This window comes from Cygnus atratus, chromosome 1 (assembly GCF_013377495.2).
Source record: "Cygnus atratus isolate AKBS03 ecotype Queensland, Australia chromosome 1, CAtr_DNAZoo_HiC_assembly, whole genome shotgun sequence".
Classification (NCBI taxonomy): Eukaryota; Metazoa; Chordata; class Aves; order Anseriformes; family Anatidae; genus Cygnus; species Cygnus atratus.
The window spans coordinates 62445094-62464215 of NC_066362.1; the positions used below are offsets into that span (position 1 = coordinate 62445094).

The 19122-nt window shown below is 37.7% G+C and overlaps 1 protein-coding gene across 1 annotated transcript in view; it reads left to right on the plus strand.

Annotated features, from left to right (window-relative positions):
- Positions 1-19122, plus strand: part of MTPN (myotrophin) — a 41871-nt gene that overhangs the window by 18065 nt on the left and 4684 nt on the right. The window contains exons 2-3 of the mRNA XM_035551046.1: positions 7309-7422; positions 8558-8641. Coding sequence (XP_035406939.1) covers positions 7309-7422; positions 8558-8641 — 198 coding nt within the window. The remainder of the gene's footprint in view (positions 1-7308; positions 7423-8557; positions 8642-19122) is intronic.

Below are 19122 nucleotides of genomic sequence, written 5' to 3' on the forward strand. Positions count from 1 at the left end.
TTAGGTATTGATGCTTTTGAAGCTGACAGGAACTGGGACAGGAGGGAGGTAGTGGACAGAGCTAGATGAAGGGAGGTGTGGAATGCAGTCTGTGTATCAGAGTCTACAGAAAATGTAAGGGCTGTTTTAGAAGGTAGCGTCAGTTTGTGGTTAAATAATTTGCCTGGAAAATAAAGAGCATTAGAATTTAATTTATGACTAAACTTGCTCATTTGGTGTTTCAATGAGCTAATGTCATAATATTCATTAGAGGCAGACAGTGAAATTTAAGTCATTGTTACCACTTGGATTGCAAAAGAATAAGGAAATTTAGCAGAACTTACTCAAGGCAGCTGCTAAGGTGCAGACCCTTCCAGATTATTCTGAAACATCCAGCAGGTATGACAGGAGAGCAGTGTGGCTGTACAGTGAACTCATCTCTTAAGTCTTAAATACAAAGAGGAAGAGTATGAAAAGTAGAAGTATGGATGTTGAAACCCAAGAATAATGCAGAAACTTTCCCAGGGTATGCAGGGATGGAACTAGAAAAGCCAAAGCTCCACTGTAGTTAAAGTGGAAAAGGGCATGAGGCAGCCAGGGCTTTTATGTAGGTATAGCGGCAAGAAAAGATGGAACAAGGAATATGCTGGCCTGCAGATGACCTAGTGATGATATTATATGAGGGGGAAAAAAAAAAAAGAAAAAAGCTTGGATGTTCCATGCAGTTCTTGCCTCTTTCTTTCTAAGTAAGCTCTGCTGTCAGGCCTTGTGGGCTCCTGTGCCTAGCTCAGAGTCTGTGTTAGAAGCAAACCTCTCTGTTGTGGTTAGAGTCAGGGATCACTTGAAATGGGTGCCTACAAATCCATATGACTGGTGGTGTGCAACCAGAAGCACTGACATCATTGAGGCCTTCTTGTCATCTTTCCACCATGACCTGTTAGTCATGGCAAGGAATGATAGATAGTTCCCATGCAAAAAAGCATGTCATACTCATCTCCCAAAAGGGCAAGAAAGGAAGGCTGGTCAACCTCACTTCAGTCCTTGGCAAGTCTGTGTAGCATATCCTCCTGGAAGGCTTTTTCAGACTCTTTACGGTGGTTAGGAGTAGCCATCACAGCCTAACAAGGCCAAAACGTGCCTGACCAACCTGATTGCTCTCTGTAATTTTTCTGATTTTCTTTGTTGTTGTTCTTGATGGGAATAGGGGAGTTTTCATTTGTATAAAATACAAAACTTCCACTATTGGTAATTAAGCACTGGAACAGGGGTTCCAACCAGTATCCTTATGGATTTTAAGGCCTAACTGATAGAGTTTTGGCAGCCTGGTCTTAATTCGGTGTGGACCCTACTTCATGCAGGAGATCAGACTGAGACCTGAGTCCATTTCAACCTAAATGGTTCTATCACTCTGACTCGGTGGTTGTTATTTACCTAGTGTAAAATACCTGAGGTTAAAAACCTCAGGGTTGGTCCTGAGGCTGATACTATGTGGTATTTTCATCAATGACTGAAATGGTGGAATGAAACACCGCTCAGGTCAGCAGATAACACCAGGCTGAGGGGAATTGGCTGATAACATGGAAAGTAGGAATGCTGTTCAGAGGGGACCTTAAGAAGTTGGAGGAATGTATTGACAGAACCTCATATTTTAACAAGACAAACAGAGTCATTTTCTGGGGATGGTGTAACTTTCTTGTGCTAGTACAAGCTGGGGATTAATTCAGTCAGAAACAGCTTCCCAGAGAGAACACAGATTGCACCAAGTTTGCAGTGTGCCCTTTCATTGTTGAAGGCCACCTGCACACTAACAAATCCAGTGTGTTTGAGAGAAGAGTCCAGCAAGTTTGACAGAAGCAGTTGTTTCCTTCTTGTCAGCACCTCTGAGCCCACATCTGGATTAGTGTGTTCAGCATGATGTTCTTTGCTGCAAGAGACGTAAACTGGAGTGAGGACAGAGAAGAGCCATGTGTTGGTGTTGAAGGGGGTTTGGATTTTATGATATATGAGGACAGCATTTCTTCAGCTTTAAGAGATGTTAGGGGATTAATATTAGCCTTTCAGTAGTAAATGCAGGGGTATAAAGAAGATGGAACTGGACTTCAGAGGTGCTCAGCTACAGGACAGGATGCAGTGGTCACAAAGGAAATTGATTGGACACAAGGGAGAAGATTCTTCACAGCAGCAGTGGTTAAGCACTGGAAAAGGTGGCGTAAAAGTCTCAAGTGTTTCTTATTTTCAGCGTTGAAGTGAACCAGGCTCCAAGTAATCTGATTAAACTTAAAGGATAGCTCTGCTTGGAGCAGGGAGGTTGTACTAGACAATCTCCTGAGATTGGTGCTGACACTTTTCCTGTGATTCTATTCTGTTACTTCTGACAATCTAAGATTGTCATTCAAAATCTTGCACTAAACTGAGATTTTGCATTAAGCATGTTTGCCGAGTCCTTTGATAGAGGTTAGTGGGAGAACTAAGTTCTAGAATAAGTAATTTAGACAGTACTCAAGAAATTAGTTTGAACAGATCTTTTTAAGGATTTAATTCCACCATTACAGGAAGTTAACATGATACTTGCTTTCATGATGAACCCAACTGTAAGCTATTTCAAAAGCAGAGAAGACTTTTTAAGTGTTTAGAACTGAGCTTTGAGTTTTTATTTTCCTGTCTTTTATTGAATGTTGGTAAGTAGTTTTCAATTAAAGCTGTTACTTAGTCTTTCTAATGAATACTCTGTAGTTATCTGTGTATGTGAGTTTTCTAAGTAGGACATAAGATGACTGTTGTAAACTTCTTTTATTCCGTCTTGTATAGTAACTGGAGATTCACAGAGAGGCTTTTCTTAACCTGTAATCAGATTTTAGTAGAGGGGATTAAAGTAGATACCTGCTAACTGCTGGTTCTCATGTTTCATGTGTTGAACCAGTTTTTAATGTTAGTAGGTAGTTGGTGCCTTAGGTCTTTGATCAGCAAAGAAAAACATTACTGATCTGGTTTACGCCAGACTTAATCTCAAACATCTGACTAAGTGAACTCAATGTATTCTGGGAAGTTATTAAAAGAAGTGATCGTTTCCCTTTGCAAGGGCACATTCCTTTCCCCAGCTTTGCACAAGCATCTGCACAATTGTTAGTGAATTTGTAGGCCCACTACAGAAAGTGGAAATAACCTTTCTTCAGGAGCAGTGTGGCCTTTGAGTGAAGGTATATTTTATTTTGAAGTCAGTATGTCTCTTTTTTTCATTCTGATTTGTTTCCTTCAAAGTACCCTTATAACTATTAATCTTGTTTCTGCTCTGTTAGGCTCCAGAAGATGACAAAAATAATCTTATAAAACTTCCTGCAAGAGCTGTTGGGATGCTTTTTGGCTAACATACATAAGAGATTACTTTCTGTGCTATTTCCAGCCCTGGCCTGTTAGTAGGGCTTGGCTGAGCTCTTCATCTCATTCTGTTGACATAATTAGCCATGTCTTCACCAGAGCTGCCTTAGAGAGGAGACCCAAGTCTTGACCTTATACTCTAACTTTCTTCATATCCTGTGAAGACGTGAATTGGGATTTGGAGCTTGTTGCTATAGCTACAATACATAATTTCTTTGCAGTTGTGAATATTTGAATTTTCTAGTACCTGTTCATTCATTTTTTAGACACTACTGTATAGATAAAATGTGTTTGCGCAAAATATGGCCTGTTATGGCTGACCTCTCTGAAACTGAGAACCCATCTGCCTACAAGTCAACATCTCTACCTGGCTTACTAACCAGGATACTTCAAATGGCAGAACAAGAAAATTCAGTGTGGAGTGCTCATCCACTGAAGACAAAAATCAATACTCACAGGGCTGTGCATTCAAAGTTTAAAGGAGCACAGCATCTTGTTTAGATGATCTTTGACAACGTTGTCTGGGATGTTAGATATGTACCACATCACTGTCTAGCCAAGTAAAAAGCTTATTGTTGCAGCTGTGGTGACTGCTGTCTTTGGCAGCAGCCTAATGCCAGTTTGAATCATGAGGTTTCAAGCAGTCTTTTGATGTTCCCACTTTATTGGTGATCTTATATGAAACTTACATGTACAGACTTATTTAAGCACATAAATGGCAGCTGGTGTACATTAAGATTGAAGCTTTATATCTTTAATTGAAATTCAATTAAAAGTCAACATTTCCATGCCTAAAGGCACTTTCTCTCTGCAAAAGTGGAACAATAATATTTTTGAGTTTTATAACAGTTGGTCTTTAATTCTAATAATTTGGGGGGGTAAGGTTAAGGGTTTATTATTTAGCCTGTAAAACTTTCGTTGGAACAGTTTCATCGCCCTCTGAAAGAGTTCACTTATTGTTTCCGTGTGTATGGATAGAACTGTAGACCAGTGGTATCCATAGTGTTTTGATTATGCACCCCTATCAGTGGAAAAAAAAAATTGAACAAGCACCACTAATAGATTATAAGTTATATAAATGTACTGCTTTTTTATTTATAAGTTATATACATGTACTACTGTGCTAATATATTATGCATGTAAGACCCAAAACAGAAATTAAAGGATGTGATAAGGATGAAATAAACAGTTTTTACACCTCAGTTATGGTGCAAAAAATGTCCTCACCCCCCAGTAGATTATCTTGCACACCCCTCCAGGCATGTGCGCCCCACTCCAGAGACTGCTGCTCTGTATCGGTTGTGTCCTTTCTGATGTTCACATTCTATTAGCTGAGAATGCAGTGTAAGCAGGTGATCTAAAAGCCAGAAAGAAATTATCTATGAAGAATCCTGCAATTTTTCTGAAATGTTATAAACTACATTTAAAGCAGTTACTTGTTATAGGATTTGATCCTTGTGTATGAAGTGAATTGATTTGTTTTTCCTTCCTACTTCTGTGTGTCTTAGACTGGGGATGGGGAAGGCCAAATGAAGCTTTATAACATCCAGTGGGCTGTTGTACAGTGGCTTTTCACAAACACGAAAAATATGGATATTTGGCTTTGTTTATTACAGGAGTACATTTTTGTTCATCAATTTATTATTGTAAATGATAGTGTATCTTGGTTACGTTAATTCAGGCTGAAACATTTTGGTGCTATAGTTTGTGTTTGGATGCTGCTAATACACTTCCTTAGTGCTCGTATTCAAATCCATATTGTGTCTTTTTGGGACATCTTTGTTTGGAGACTTCTTGCAAAGTACTTGCCTATAAGCAAGCTTTAACAGTCTCTAAAGGAATCCTGGAAAACTTGGTGTTTGAGTGATTAAGTTCATTGTCCAGCAGGATTTTTTCCTGCAACTAGCTTAGAAGAAAGCAGAAGAATCTGTCGTATATTCTGTCAAAAGAAAGATATCCTATAGCGTAAGCCAAGCAGCTGAGTATTTAGACACTTAAAGGGGAGCTTTGGACTGTCTTAATCTTAACACATGATGATTCTAAAGTACAAAATATCATTTTTGACCATTAACTTTTTGAATATGAAGCTTTACTATGTGATGTCCCAAGAGTTAACTTTCATGACCCTCTCCCTTACCCCTTATTTACCCTGTCTTCACATGTGGCAGACATTAGATGCTTCAGAGCCTGTTTTCAGGTATTATCTGCATACATGTGCTATTCAAATGCCAGTTGTTTTTAAACTGATGAAAAGTGGTGAGGTGCAAATACAAATCAGTAGAGCTTAACTCCCTATTCAAGCAAAGTATGCAGAATCCTTATGCGCTTTTCAGACTGATGAGGCTATTTGTGTGCTGTTAGTGTACCGTGATCTGGATGAGTGTGGGGTTCTTTTGTTTTGTGTTTTTTTTATTGGAACGCAGTTGTTAACATATCCCAGCCAATGATCTGTACTGAAATTCAGCAAAGTAAGGGAGAAGTTGCATCACAGGACTTGCACAGCAATGAAGTTGTCAAAGGTAGTTAGACTTTCAGTAGCCTTACTAGTATCTTACGTGTTACTGTACTGTGGTGAGTATCCGTAGCTAAAGCTGTGGTGGACGCTGTTTAGAGGTACAACCTATTGCTGTTCTGAAAATTATAAATAAAGCTATTTAAAGTTAATTAAAACTAACTCTCTTCTGATGTTCAACATGCTTCATAAGCCCTAGTCTACTACTTTGAAGTCCTACTTTGAAACTCTCATGCTACTGAATGTTCTTGCAAAGTCCTGATTTCTGAGACCAGAAAATGTGAAGTATACTATTTAAACACATGAAGTTAAACACTGTTGTGCTGCTTTGACTTTGATTGGGATTTATTATAGAAAGAGTCAAATAGCCTATTGGCAAGGAGAGGAGAACTCTGAACACCAGGAAAGGTGTTCTTGTTGACTGGCCTGCAGTATAAGGCTGCGACAATATAGAACATCAAGTGCAGAAAAAGACTTCCTTCTAATAGTCTATCCTTCCACTCTCAGAAGAGAGCTGAGACAGGAGTAAGGAGACTGCAGAGGTTCTATAGAGAAATATGAATTGGTGCTGCAGCTGAAATTTTGATTGTTTTTCTGTGGAGACACAAAACTTGAGGTAAGATGCTAAATTTAGCTGTGACCTGAAATACTTATCTCACTTGCACAAACGAACAAGAGTTTACCATATGGCCTGTCAGTATTTGGTGTTTAGTAACTTCTTATCATTGCTGTTGTGCATTAAATCAGTTTATTCTTAGTTGCACAACCCAGAATGAAGAAACAAAGCTAATTAGGCATTCACTGAATTAAATTTAATTTGCACCTTAAGGGATGCCTCAATCTACTATTATAAGGGGCATTAGAATATAGTTTCCTGTGTCCTGATTTGATTAACTGCCTTCAGACCTTTTTGTGTCATATTACAGATTTAGTGGATGCAATTTATAAGAGTGAAGTTTTGTAATTGCTTTTTGGATTATGGAGCGTCTATACTCACTTGCTAGTAGTTGTGATGCTGACTTATTTCTGTACATGTAGCTTCTCAGTATGCAACACCTCAGCATGTGTAAAAGCAGGGAAAGTAACTTAGAGTAGCCAGATAAATAAGATCCCAGTTAGGGGTAGGAGAAGCAAAACAAGCAAACATGGGCATTTTCCACATACTGTAATGACTTTTTGTTGTCAAGTTACCTATGGCGCTTGGGCACTCTCTAAACCTGAAATTCAGTGTGGAAGGAGAACCCGAGGCTGTGATGTAGTTTTAAATGTGTAGGTGAAGAGAAAAAGGAAATCAAGCAACGTAATTTTGATTTTTATTAGGCAATGACTTAAATATTTGGATAGAACATTCTTTGGTGTATTTGAAGTTGTTAGATTTTTTTTTTCAAGACTTTTTGGTGTGATAACTTTAAATTTTGCTTGTGTGTTTGTTTACACTGAAGGGTGAAGATGTCAACCGGACACTTGAAGGTGGGAGGAAGCCTCTTCACTATGCAGCAGACTGTGGACAGCTTGAGATTCTGGAATTTCTGCTATTGAAAGGAGCTGATATTAATGTATGTACATCAATTTACAAACAGTTTAGGGTCTCTTTTTCTCCCACATACGAGATAGGTATAAATGCTTAAATGGTTACTGGAAGAGTTGGATGAAACAGCAATTTGATTCATTTAAGAATGCCTGACAGGTGTTCTCCTAAAGGTTAGAAGATTAAAATTACATTTGTTAAATGTTCTAACACTTCAAAACACATTAGGAAAAGCTGTATCTACAAAAAATTAAATTTCATTTGCTGATGATTAGAAAAATAGAACCAGCAATCATATCTAAAGGGTGAAATGAAATGCATGTTAAATTTGTTGAAAGGGACTTCAGAAGACATTGCAATGCGTCCTTGGCCGGGGCAGGATCAGCTGTGTTTAAATGGGAATGCTTGCCTTTTTATTTTATTGATTTGAGACATTTTTATTGCACAAACTGTCATTTTGCTGTAGCTTGACATGCATGGCTTTGTGTCGTGAAAAGATTTGGCTGAGCAGTATTGGCACTTCAAAACAGTCCTCCATGAAGTTGCTATATACTTTAACCATATACCCCAAATGCCATGCTTCAGAATACCTGCCTAAAATTAATATATAAGACATTTTAGCTTCAGACCTTAACAAAACAGCTTGAATTTTCTCATCGGTGCCTAGAAAGATTAGTAGTTCCTCAGGTGTTTTACTAATTCAGCACAAAATGGATGAAAAAATAAAATTTCTGTTGCTACACTTTTTACTCTTTCTAGGATCATAGGTTAGAGAGGAGAAGAAAGCACAGAATGTTTCTGGCCATAAAGGATTTCTAAAGCCAGACTGTCTGAAAAGTGGGAGAATGGGGAGTGCTGTTCTTAAACTGGGCAAAACTTTTCAGCTGAAACCTTGCAAATTTTATCATTGGCCTAAAAAAAAAAAGTAGACGAACTTTGGAATACCAAGTAGATTGATGGAAGAGCTATCGTGCTGTTCCCTGACTGATTTTTAAACACACTTATTTTTAAAAGGCAGAGTAAAAAAATCTGAAGGAATGCATTTCTGGAAATATTCTTAAACCCTTAACTTTACTCTGTTGTTGACAAAAACAAAATGAAGTTAAGAGAAACCTTTTAATACTGTCTGAAATTGTTTCAAATAACTGTGTCTCAATTTACAGGCTCCAGACAAACATAATATTACACCACTCTTATCAGCAGTCTATGAGGGCCATGTTTCCTGTGTGAAATTGCTTCTGTCAAAGGTGAGATACAAATGTTTAGAACAAGTTACCCATTAGTGAAGTATGTTGTTATGATTTTTTAATAAGATTTTGCTGCTCCAGCTAAGATCGAAACATCAAACAAATGTTTTTTATTTTACTAAAAAAGAGAAAGGATATTCTTGTAATGAAAAGATAGTTGAAAGAAAATGTTCTAGGACTTCTGCAGCGTAGCAAAAGTAATAACAACCACTAAAAGAGTATTTATTGTGAGCTTTGAATGAAAAGTTAACAGCACATCAGGCTAGATTACAAGTGTGTTTGTTCAGCGGACAGAAAAGTGGGATTTTGCTGGAGTAGCCATTTAGGTGTCTCATATGTCCACTGCGAAGCTGGTCAGAGGTGCAGTTTCCCTCTGTTTCTCTGAGATGAATGAAAACCCATCAGTGTTGAGAAGTATAGGTTGAGGGCAATAAAAGTAGGAAGGTGGCAAACTTTCTTTCCTATAGAGCTTGTAAATTTTGTCCAGAGCAGAATAAACTTATCTGGTTTTGGTCTCCTTTTGATTTATATTGCAAAGGTGATCAATTTTACAAAGCAGTAGTTAATTCAAGCAGTGTTTTGTCTCCATAAGTGCTCCTTCTTGTTATACCTCTTTTCCTTTGAAGAGAGAAGATTAACAGTGAATTTGCAGTATGTCAACCCACTTAAATTATTCAGACAAAGGAATGTATATTTCGTGCTATGCATGACATTAGTTTCCAAGGTAAAATGGCTTTCCTTAACTGCCTTAGCACTGTATGGATTTTATCTCTACTTCACAAAGATAACTAACATTAGCCTGGGTCAGAAAAGTGAAGAAATGCTGTGACTTTTAATTTAGGATTCAAACGTTATATTGGTCTTTTACATTTGTTGAAAGGACTAGTCCCTCATTTAGGACCAAAGAAACTTAACATATGTACAGAAAAGAATTTGTGTATAGCTAGTGTAGAATTCTTAAATTTCTCAACATTTGTCTTCGTGGTGTGTATGGAACTTTAGTTTATTTTACTGGTAAAGTATATAATAATTTAAATGAACAGACTTAGGCTCTTGTTTTCTGAGCTGCTGTTCTAACACAGTTCAGAGCAGTGGTATATAATGCTTGCTTAAATACAGACTATTGTCCTTATGTCCTGTTGTCTGATTCAACGTAATTTCTGATACAAGCTCAGTTCTGGGAATTTAGTTTGTTCAGAAGCAGACTTGTAAATTTTCATACAATTTTGATAATTTGTTCCACGATGTTGGACATACTGCTAGCTTAGAAGGCTTATTTTTATATTCTGTAGTGAGGACTTCCTTTGAGAATAGTCCCTTGCAACAGATTGCCCCACGTGGTCCATAACTAGAAAGATTTTAATGTCTTAGAAGTGCACGTACTATGTAAATCCTTCATTCTTCAATCCAGAAAGAGTCCAATTCAAAGACAGTAACTTTTTCTCTGCCTTAGATGCCAGTAGCCAAGACAAATGTTTAATTTTCTGCGTATTGCTGTAATACTATCTCCATCTTACAGCCTAGGGTGACTTACAGATGTTTGGTACCATGCCTCTATGAGCAATAAACTGCTAACATAAAAAAGCAACATCTAGTGATTCAGTTAAACACACTTGGTGCAGTATTAGAAGGTTCTGATTCGGGGAGAGTGTATTATGAGAGCGCTTCTAGAGGTGCAGCTTTTCAATATATAAAACTTAAATTTTTTTGTACGGAATTGGCAGATTCAGTACATTACTGTGACCACTGTTTTTTAACTGTTAATTAAGTTAATACCTAATACTCCCATGACTGCTTTTTCTTGTTGATTAATCTACTGTGACAGTAATTTCTAGAGTTAAGACAAACTTGCCAAGTTTTTAGAGAACCAAGAGGTTTTAGTTTAAAAGATATGTTAGTTTCAGTGAGTTTACCTCATGATTTCTACATAGTTTTTGTTTACTGTATGGTTTTATACAAAATGGGATTTGCAGCAGTGTTCATATGGCTCTGTATGATTGTATCTTGTAATGAAATTGGAAATACAGGCCTTGAGGGTAGGGCTAATCCGAAGTTTTGAGATTTTAAATGTTATTTATATATTTACTCATATTATTGACATATATGCATTACGAAAGATCTCCTTTATCACACAGTGTATTTCTTGCCATTTCTGTTTTGAAGTGCTTTGCATTCTAAATAAGTTGCTCTGAACTTGTTTCCTGTGAATGCCTCAAAATTTGAGTTCACGCATGAATTTTCTGGTATCTAATAACAATTATGCATGGATTGCAGTTAGTGATGGCACTGAAATCCATCCTGAATCAGCTTTTTTTTCCTCTCTCAGTTCTTGAGAATGTATTGATCTCTATCCTTGCTATAAATTGATTGGAATTGGTGAAGTTGAATGGTCATAAATATGAGGTAATCATACAAAGATATGCAGAACGTGAACTTAGTCTAGGATGAGAGATTAGAAAAATGCTATTGATACTAGATAGCTTGGGAAAGCTTGTATTAGTTTTCAGATTTCTTCATGGAGGCCTAGGTGTTGTATCACATCTGCTAGTTTCCGTTGACATGGGCTGGCTGATGAAATATTTATATTTTTGATCTTTTATCACTGCCTCTCAAATTGACGTGGTTTGAGTAGCCTCTTGATTTTAAGCTGAAGTAGCCTGGGTTGCTTCAAGGTTGCTTCAAACATGTGCTGTTTGTTGTTGAATCTTGTGATCATGCAGTTCTACAAGGAACGTATGCAAGCTGCGAAGCTCATAATAGAAACTGTTGACACTACTAAGAACTTAATCTAAGAAGTAATGGGGAGACCTACACTGACTCTGAATTTGTTAACTCAGTTTCCGCAAAAGTTTTTAATGTATGTGTCACTTACCAGAAACATAACTTTCTGTAGACAGTGCTAATAGTTGAAGTCACTGCATCAACTGTTGTATCTTAAAGCAGCAGTTTTGTGGAATTGCAAGTCACTTTCAAAAAGGCTTTCCTGTGATAAAGCACTGTTTGTTACTGTTTTTATTTCTTAATAAGGGCTGTTTTGGTGTTCTTAGCTAATACTTATTGCACATATGTAAGCTGAATGTGTGAGACATTCTAAAATGAAAATGATTTATTTGATTAGTGAAATCTGGTTGTCTATCCAGGAATCATTAGCAGCCCATACTCAGACTGCTGGCTCCACACAGCTCAGAATTTGAAACATTGGAATATAGTATGACAAGAGAAAACATTGAGTTGCGTAAGCAGTCTGCGCTATCACCAGCGGTAGAATTATTTCAGTAGATCAGTAGAATTATTTCACGTGGCTGCATTTAGAAATGGACAAAGAATCTAGCCAGATCTTACAAAAAGCAGCCTCATTGGTAGCCTTGTCAGGATCGATATGGGTCTGTGGAGATGGGGAGAGATGAAAAAAGACTAAGCAGGTATTGTTACTGAATGCATTGTAGCATATAGCTAACATGAAGTCACATTTTGCATAACCAGATAACTAAGTCATATTTAGATGTTCAATTTGTGATGTTCTGCAGTAGTTTCAGTCACATAAGACTGAAGGAGTGTTTGTATGTTTTTTTTTTCATGGCATATTATCTCTTCTAGAGGGTGAGAGGGAATAATGAGCATGCTGTCTACCAGCATTCACCATTGAAGGTGAAGCTGCAGTTCTGTGTTACAGTTCAGCCAATGTAAATATTAGTTGCCAGCAGAACAGGCGATCCTGTTTAGTCATTTAATATTATTACCTGTGTATTCTAACTGCTTCTTTACAATAGGCCTGGCATTGACCCTCTTCATTTGTTCCTGTTGCAAGTTAATTTCCTGTAGTTTTCTGCAAATTGAGGTTTCCAAATTTTGTTCTGTTTTAAATTTTAGTTGCTTGCATTAGTTTATGGGATTAGGAAAACACTGATGCCAAATCAAGATGGAATGGAAATACCTTCAGTTTCAATTCTGTTGCTGCCTTGGGAAATTTTGCAGCGCTCTTGCGGTGGTGACATACCTGTTCCAGAGGGTAGTCTTCTGGGTTCTTGTTGCAGTCTTTGCAAATGTGCAATAGAGCCCATTTTTTCCCTGTCTTATTGCTCACCTTGTATCTGTGTTGCCTTGTAAATGGCAGATATTTGCTTGTTGCCTTATACTAACTGTTTATGTCGTTGTCTCTGTGGCACTGTTTTTCTAGGGGTTGGATGAACTTCAGCTGAAACTTGAGAATAGAAGACATGGAACAGATGGGAGGAATGAAGCTATAGTCTGTCTAGCTGCCTCATTAGTATATTTTATACCCACACTTGCCTCATCCTATCACTTACAATGGCTCAAGTGGTCTTGTTCTGTCTATTGCCACACTTCATATTTATTCTTGAGGAACTACGTGGAAAATTTTAACATGTATAAAACACAGCTCTTGCTGTTTTTCCATATCTGAAGGAATGATGCATCCTTAGGACATCTGTTCTAAGAAAAAAGTTGCTCAAGGCTAAAGGTTACTCAAGGCATACTTTTTGCCACACCTGTATTTTCTTTGTTTTCATACGAATCTATATTCCTTGACTGTGCAGTATTAGATTTATGTTTGGCTAGCAGCTTATGCGGGGAAGCCTCTGGAAGTACCTGATCACAGGAAATCAGGTTGCTTGGATGCATGGTCACATTGCCTGGGTATTGAACTTGTAATGAAATATTTGCATCTTCTAACAGCAAGAAAGCTTTTGGTTGTTTCATTTTAGCAATGAAAATAAAAATATTGAAAATTTTTATGAAAAAGTAGGGTAGTCAGAAATAATCCAAATATACAATAATTTGGGTTAATAACAAGTTTTTGGCCTTTGTATAGGAAGTAACAGTTGTAGGTGAGGTGAGACTTTAAGGAGGTGAAAAGTGAAGTGAAATAAACACTTGAAAAAGAAGCTGTAGCTGTATGCTCAATGAGAGGGGATTTCACTGGTAGGAAAGTCTAGAATATTCCTCTTGAAAACACGGTATGCCATGCTGCTACCCCTCTTCTAGTACCGTTTGAGGAAACTTGAACTGATTACTTCTGGATGAACTTATAATTCCTAGATCTTATTTCCTGCCTCTTCCTTCCTTCCTATTACAAATGCATTAAGTTGTTTTGTCCACCACAGCTTCAAGTTATGAAATAGCTAACATTTTCATAACTACCTAGAGGTCCTGCAGCACTTCATTATATACTAGAACTGGAATACTATGAAAACTGCAGCGTAGAGCTTCTTCCTTAATCTTGTGTGTTATAACGCTTTGCCAGTTACTGTCAAGGGTGAAACAGACTCAGCATAAGGGAGAGTACTGTAATTTATTGCTTACTGACAACAGACTAGAGCAGTGAGAAACTAAAAGCACCTTCACTCTCTATCCACCCTTTTCTACCTCTTCCCTTTGAGCAGGGGAATGGGGGTTGCGGTCAGACCATAAAACTTAATCTCTACCCCTACTCCAGTGTGGGGTCCCTCCCATTGGATGCTGTCCTTCCCGAATTGGAAGTCCTGCATGGACTTCTCACAGACTGAAACTCTTCAAGAACTGTTTCAGCACGGACCCATACCAAATGGTCAATACTTCAGGAGCAAACTGCTCCAGCACAGGTCCCCCATGGGCGGCAGCTCCCCCCAGACCCTCTGCTCCTGCGTGGGCTCCTCTCCACAGGCTGCAGCTCCGGCCCGGGGCCTGCTCCTGTGGGGGCTCTCCATGGGTTGCAGCCTCCTCCAGGCCACATCCACCTGTTCCACCGGGGACTCCTCCACGGGCTGCAGCATGGAGATCTGCTCCGTGTGGGACCCATGGGCTGCAGGGGGACAGCCTTCTCCACCAGGGGCCTCTCCGCAAGCCACAGGGGAACTTCTGTTCTGTGTCTGGAGCACCTCCTGTTGCACTCACCTTGGATTCTGCGGGGCTGGTTCTCTGCGTTTTCTCACTCCTCACTCCCAGCAGCTGTAGCACAGCAGATTTTCCTTTCTTAATTTTCCATTCTTAAATCAGCCTCTCCCAGAGGTACAACCAGTGCCACTCATGGCTGAGCTATGGCCAGCGGCAGGTCCCTTTTGAAGCTGGCTGGAACTGGCACTTACCTGACATGGGGCAGCTGGGCCACACTCTCACAGTCCACCCCTGCAGCCTTCCTGCTACCAAACCTTGCCATGTAAGCCTTGTATATGCAGACACTTCAGAAATTGTAGGATGATTGAAGGATAAAAGTATTCAAATTCCTGTCTTTGAAGGGTATTAAGGGCTGTCTAAACCAAGGGATTTAGCTCCAAATTTCTTCTTAGAATCCCTGCAAGCATTTAAAGAGTGGTGATCTGTGAAAGGCAGGTAACCCCATAACATTTGATTTGACCTTGGAAAGAACATTCATCAAAAGTGGTGAAGTACTATAAGGAGAAATCGTGCAGTGGAATTTCCTGGTAGATTTTACAGGAAGTATTTGAAATGTGATTTAATATTTATTAGTGGTTACAAATGAGTACTCTAGCAGGTTGACACAGTAACTTTTTCAGCTTCAGAAAGCCACAACTCTATAAACTGCTTTTACCCTTTGGTAAATCCTTTGTTCAGTATTGAAGTTGATTACAAGGATTTATTTTTTTCAAGCTATGACCTGCTGTGGTGGTTGTATATGCTTAACCACCACCATTTTATTTTTGTAGTGTTTTCTTCTACTTGTGAAACAGCAAAAACATTTTCAGATTGTTCTTTTATGATGAATCTACTTTGAACTGTAGCTTCACACATAACCGTGATTGATGGTGATATTCAAATTCAGACATTTTTTCCTGTATGAGAAATCAGATATAACCAACATATGGTTATTCTGTGTAAACAACGTGACTTGCGTTATTTAAAACAAAAAGAAAGTTACCTGACTTTGCTCTCTCAATTGTAGTGCATGTATAGGATTACTGGTAAATACCTAACATGGTTTAAGAGTAGATGTATTGTACTCATCTAAAGGCACTTCCTCAAAAGTGCCTGTGTTTACATAGTTTATTCTGAAGTTAATGTTTCAGTGAAGACTTCCTGATACCTTGTTCAGATGCTTTGATTTTGGAATCTTGAGTGCTCAGTTTGAATTATACTATAAGAAATTTAAATACAGTCTGAAAGCTTCAAAACTTACTATCTTAAGTGTTTGAGTGTGTTCAAGCTAATTGTTGTGCTAATTGTAGTGATCAGCCATAATCAATTACTGTGATGATTTAGATGGATTGGATTTAAATGTTTTTTACCACAGCACAGTTGTAGCCTTCTTTGATGGTTTAAGTTTGTCCAATATCAGCTAATCCAAAACATTGATAATAAGGTAATTTAAACTTAGATGTTTTTGTTAGCATGTATACAATATTCAAATAGTGTCATCCTTCCAGACATTTAAGGATTAAAGCTTTAATGCTAGTCTGAAATCATCTTTTCATCATAGAACTGTAAAATGTACTTAAGTGTGTGCATGGAGGGGGTGTTCTGTACTTGAAACTTTTCTGTACGAAACTTTTCTGTACATTAGAAAGGATTTAATCTTCCATTTGGGAACAAGATTTTAATGTTTGTTCTCTAAATTGCTGCTACATATACGCTTGATAAGCCTACAAAAAGTTTAATTAACCTACTGTTACTGGTAACTACTAATACAGTGTCATTGATTCTCAAGTTTCAAAGACTCCAAGCACTGAAATACACAATTCATAAAGCAGGGTTTTGTTACCCTCAGTAAGGGATGGTTGAATTTACTAAAGTAAATGAGTTAATCTTTAAGAGTTAATTTCTAAGTTAATTTTTAAATTTGTCAGCAGTAGCATAAACCTTCTAGGTCAGAACTGAGGCATGCTCTTTTAATAAACACTTATTTTGGTTACAGTATTTCGACCTCTGATATATCCTTAAAACATGCTTTTTGATGAATCCATTTATCAGATTCCCACAAAACTGCTCTTTTGTATAATCAATCACTTTTAAACTACTAAGCCTGAGTTATACAGTTATATAGCCCAAAACCAGTTTGGGGAATTCTTGGTATATCTTTAAAATTTATGAAAAAAGATGGAATATCATACCATAGACCTGCTGAAGAAGAGACCTATGGAGGTTTGTAGAGTGATACCAAAAACTGATCTGAGTTTGCCCAAAATATACTACAGTAAACGAGAACAAAACAACATGAAAGTAATTAGCTTTAGTCTAAAGAGCAATTTGTTTTAAATTCTAAGATAGGGCCTGATGCTACCTTAACAGTAGCTTTTTTTAACTAATTTTAACATATTTCTTCCAGAATTTTAAGACTTAAAAATATTCCTGGTCATTTTAAACAGTGAAGTGGTTTGCAGCATATAGTGAATTTGAAGTAGAGCAGAACTGTCATATAGTGTGTTCAGTTCTTTCACTTCTGCCTTTTCAGTATTATTAATGTTAAAGAAGATTAAGGATATTCTACTCTTAGCGAAGAAGTGAATTATCAGTAGTTTTTGACGAAGTTGGAAATGAATTGTCTTAAGTACCAAGAATTTAGTTTACAAGGTAAAGATGCAAGCATTCTACAAAACAAAATAACAGATAAAATGTGCACTAATAGCTAACATAAGTCATTGTACTTCAGTTTGCTTTTAGTTTTTGCAGAGATAGCAGAGGTATTTGTTTAAAAAGCAGAAATATATAAAAATTGTTTCATGTTTTTCTTCAATATGAGTTTTATATTTGAGTTTTAAATGTGAAAAGATTTCTCCTACATTACGAAAGATAAAAGACAGTTTTGTGTTACAATAGATGTTATTTAATCAGTTTTGACTACTTCTAATGGAGGTTGCTATTTGTGGCACAGTTCATCTTTCAGAATACTTCTACTGTTTTTGTAAAATATCCAATACAACTTGGTCTTTGACAACTTGATCTTTGCTTGCTACTAAAAATGTGTCACCTAATTCAATAGCATATTTTTTAATTTAGCACCTTTTTTTCTCTGACAGTGGCAGGATCAATGCCATTTGAGAAAAATTTTGGGCTTGAACACATTTGTTCATTTATTCCTCTCGTATTGGGGATTTTAGAGGCTTGCATGTCTACTTAGAGATTCAGAAGTCTTCTGAAGTCACTTCCAAAAGCATTCTCCAAGAATTCACCTGCATCCTTTTTGAACCGGATGACGTCTGTCTCTGTGACTTCAACTGGAAACTGATCCTGAAAGTCCACTGCTTGCTGTGTAAACCAGTCTTCTATTAGCTAGGTTCATCAAGCATTACCAGTTCGAGTTTCACAGGGTTTGAACAGCTCTGCATTGACTACCTGCCACTTTCAAGATTTTTCTGAACTGCAACTGTACCATAGTAGCTATTGCGCTCCCTTCAGAGCATTTTTAATACTTCTGCTTTGGACAGTATCTTAACAACAAACAAGAATGTTTGCTCTGTTTCACGTTGCCAAAGAGAGTGTGTGTCTGTGTGTGTATATACACATTTTAAGGAAGGAAACATAAGCAAGAGAACATAAAACAGAAGATGTTAATACCTTTTTACTTTAGGGAAGTAGAGAATGCTGTGGAATCACTTTAATGAAAAATTCATAAAAGTAAATTTGCTTCCTGGCAGTGTTGTACCTCTGAAAATTGAAGTCCTCTTGACCTGAACTTTATTATTTTCTTCTTGTTATTGAATGCAGGCAGGAATCTTTCTGCGTAGCTAAAGAGCTATTCTCCTAATTTATGAACACTGACTTTATTAAACTTTATTAAACCTAAACTTTAATAAACTACGCCATTCTTAGGTGGTCATGACCTTTATCCTACGTTCAATAAAGCTGTTTTAGAAATTCAAGTCTATCATGTCTAGCTGTTTTGAAGTACAAACGTACCTGAGGGAGAAAAGCAGTCCTAAGTCTATACTAAAGTTGTGTTAAAAGTTACTTCAGTTAAGCTTTTGTACTATAAATGCAGTACATTTGTGGAGAGTTGGTGTTTTTAGTGGAAAATATCTCACAAACATTGGGTTTCAATGATTTCAGCCAAAGGGTGTGTTTGTGTTGACCAAATGGTCTGTCCCCAGGAAATGACTAAGTCAGCTCATGTTCAAACCCAAAAGAACAGTGATACTGCAGCATACAGAGTGTACCATTCTGTCCAAGGACGTTGCATAGTAAGAGGAGAAAGGTAAATGTTATCACTCCTGTCACTGCAGTGGTTTATTGCTTACATACAAAACACATGCCTGTATTCTGCAGTCTGAAAAGCGTGGAGAATGTGAGCAGCCTGTAAAGAGTTACTGCAATTATTAGTAACCTCCATGGAATTTTATGCTGGAGTTCAAGACAATTTTATTTTCACAGGCTCTTTCACTTATAGCAGAAACCTGTCTCCCTGCCCAACAGCTGACTGCCACCAGTCTGTTCAGCTGATGTCTTGTGCTAAGGGTCTGTAGGAGCTGAAAAGGAGGTAAATGGCTGTAAGCAGGGTCAGTTTGGCCAGTGGACTACAGGATGAGCACTAC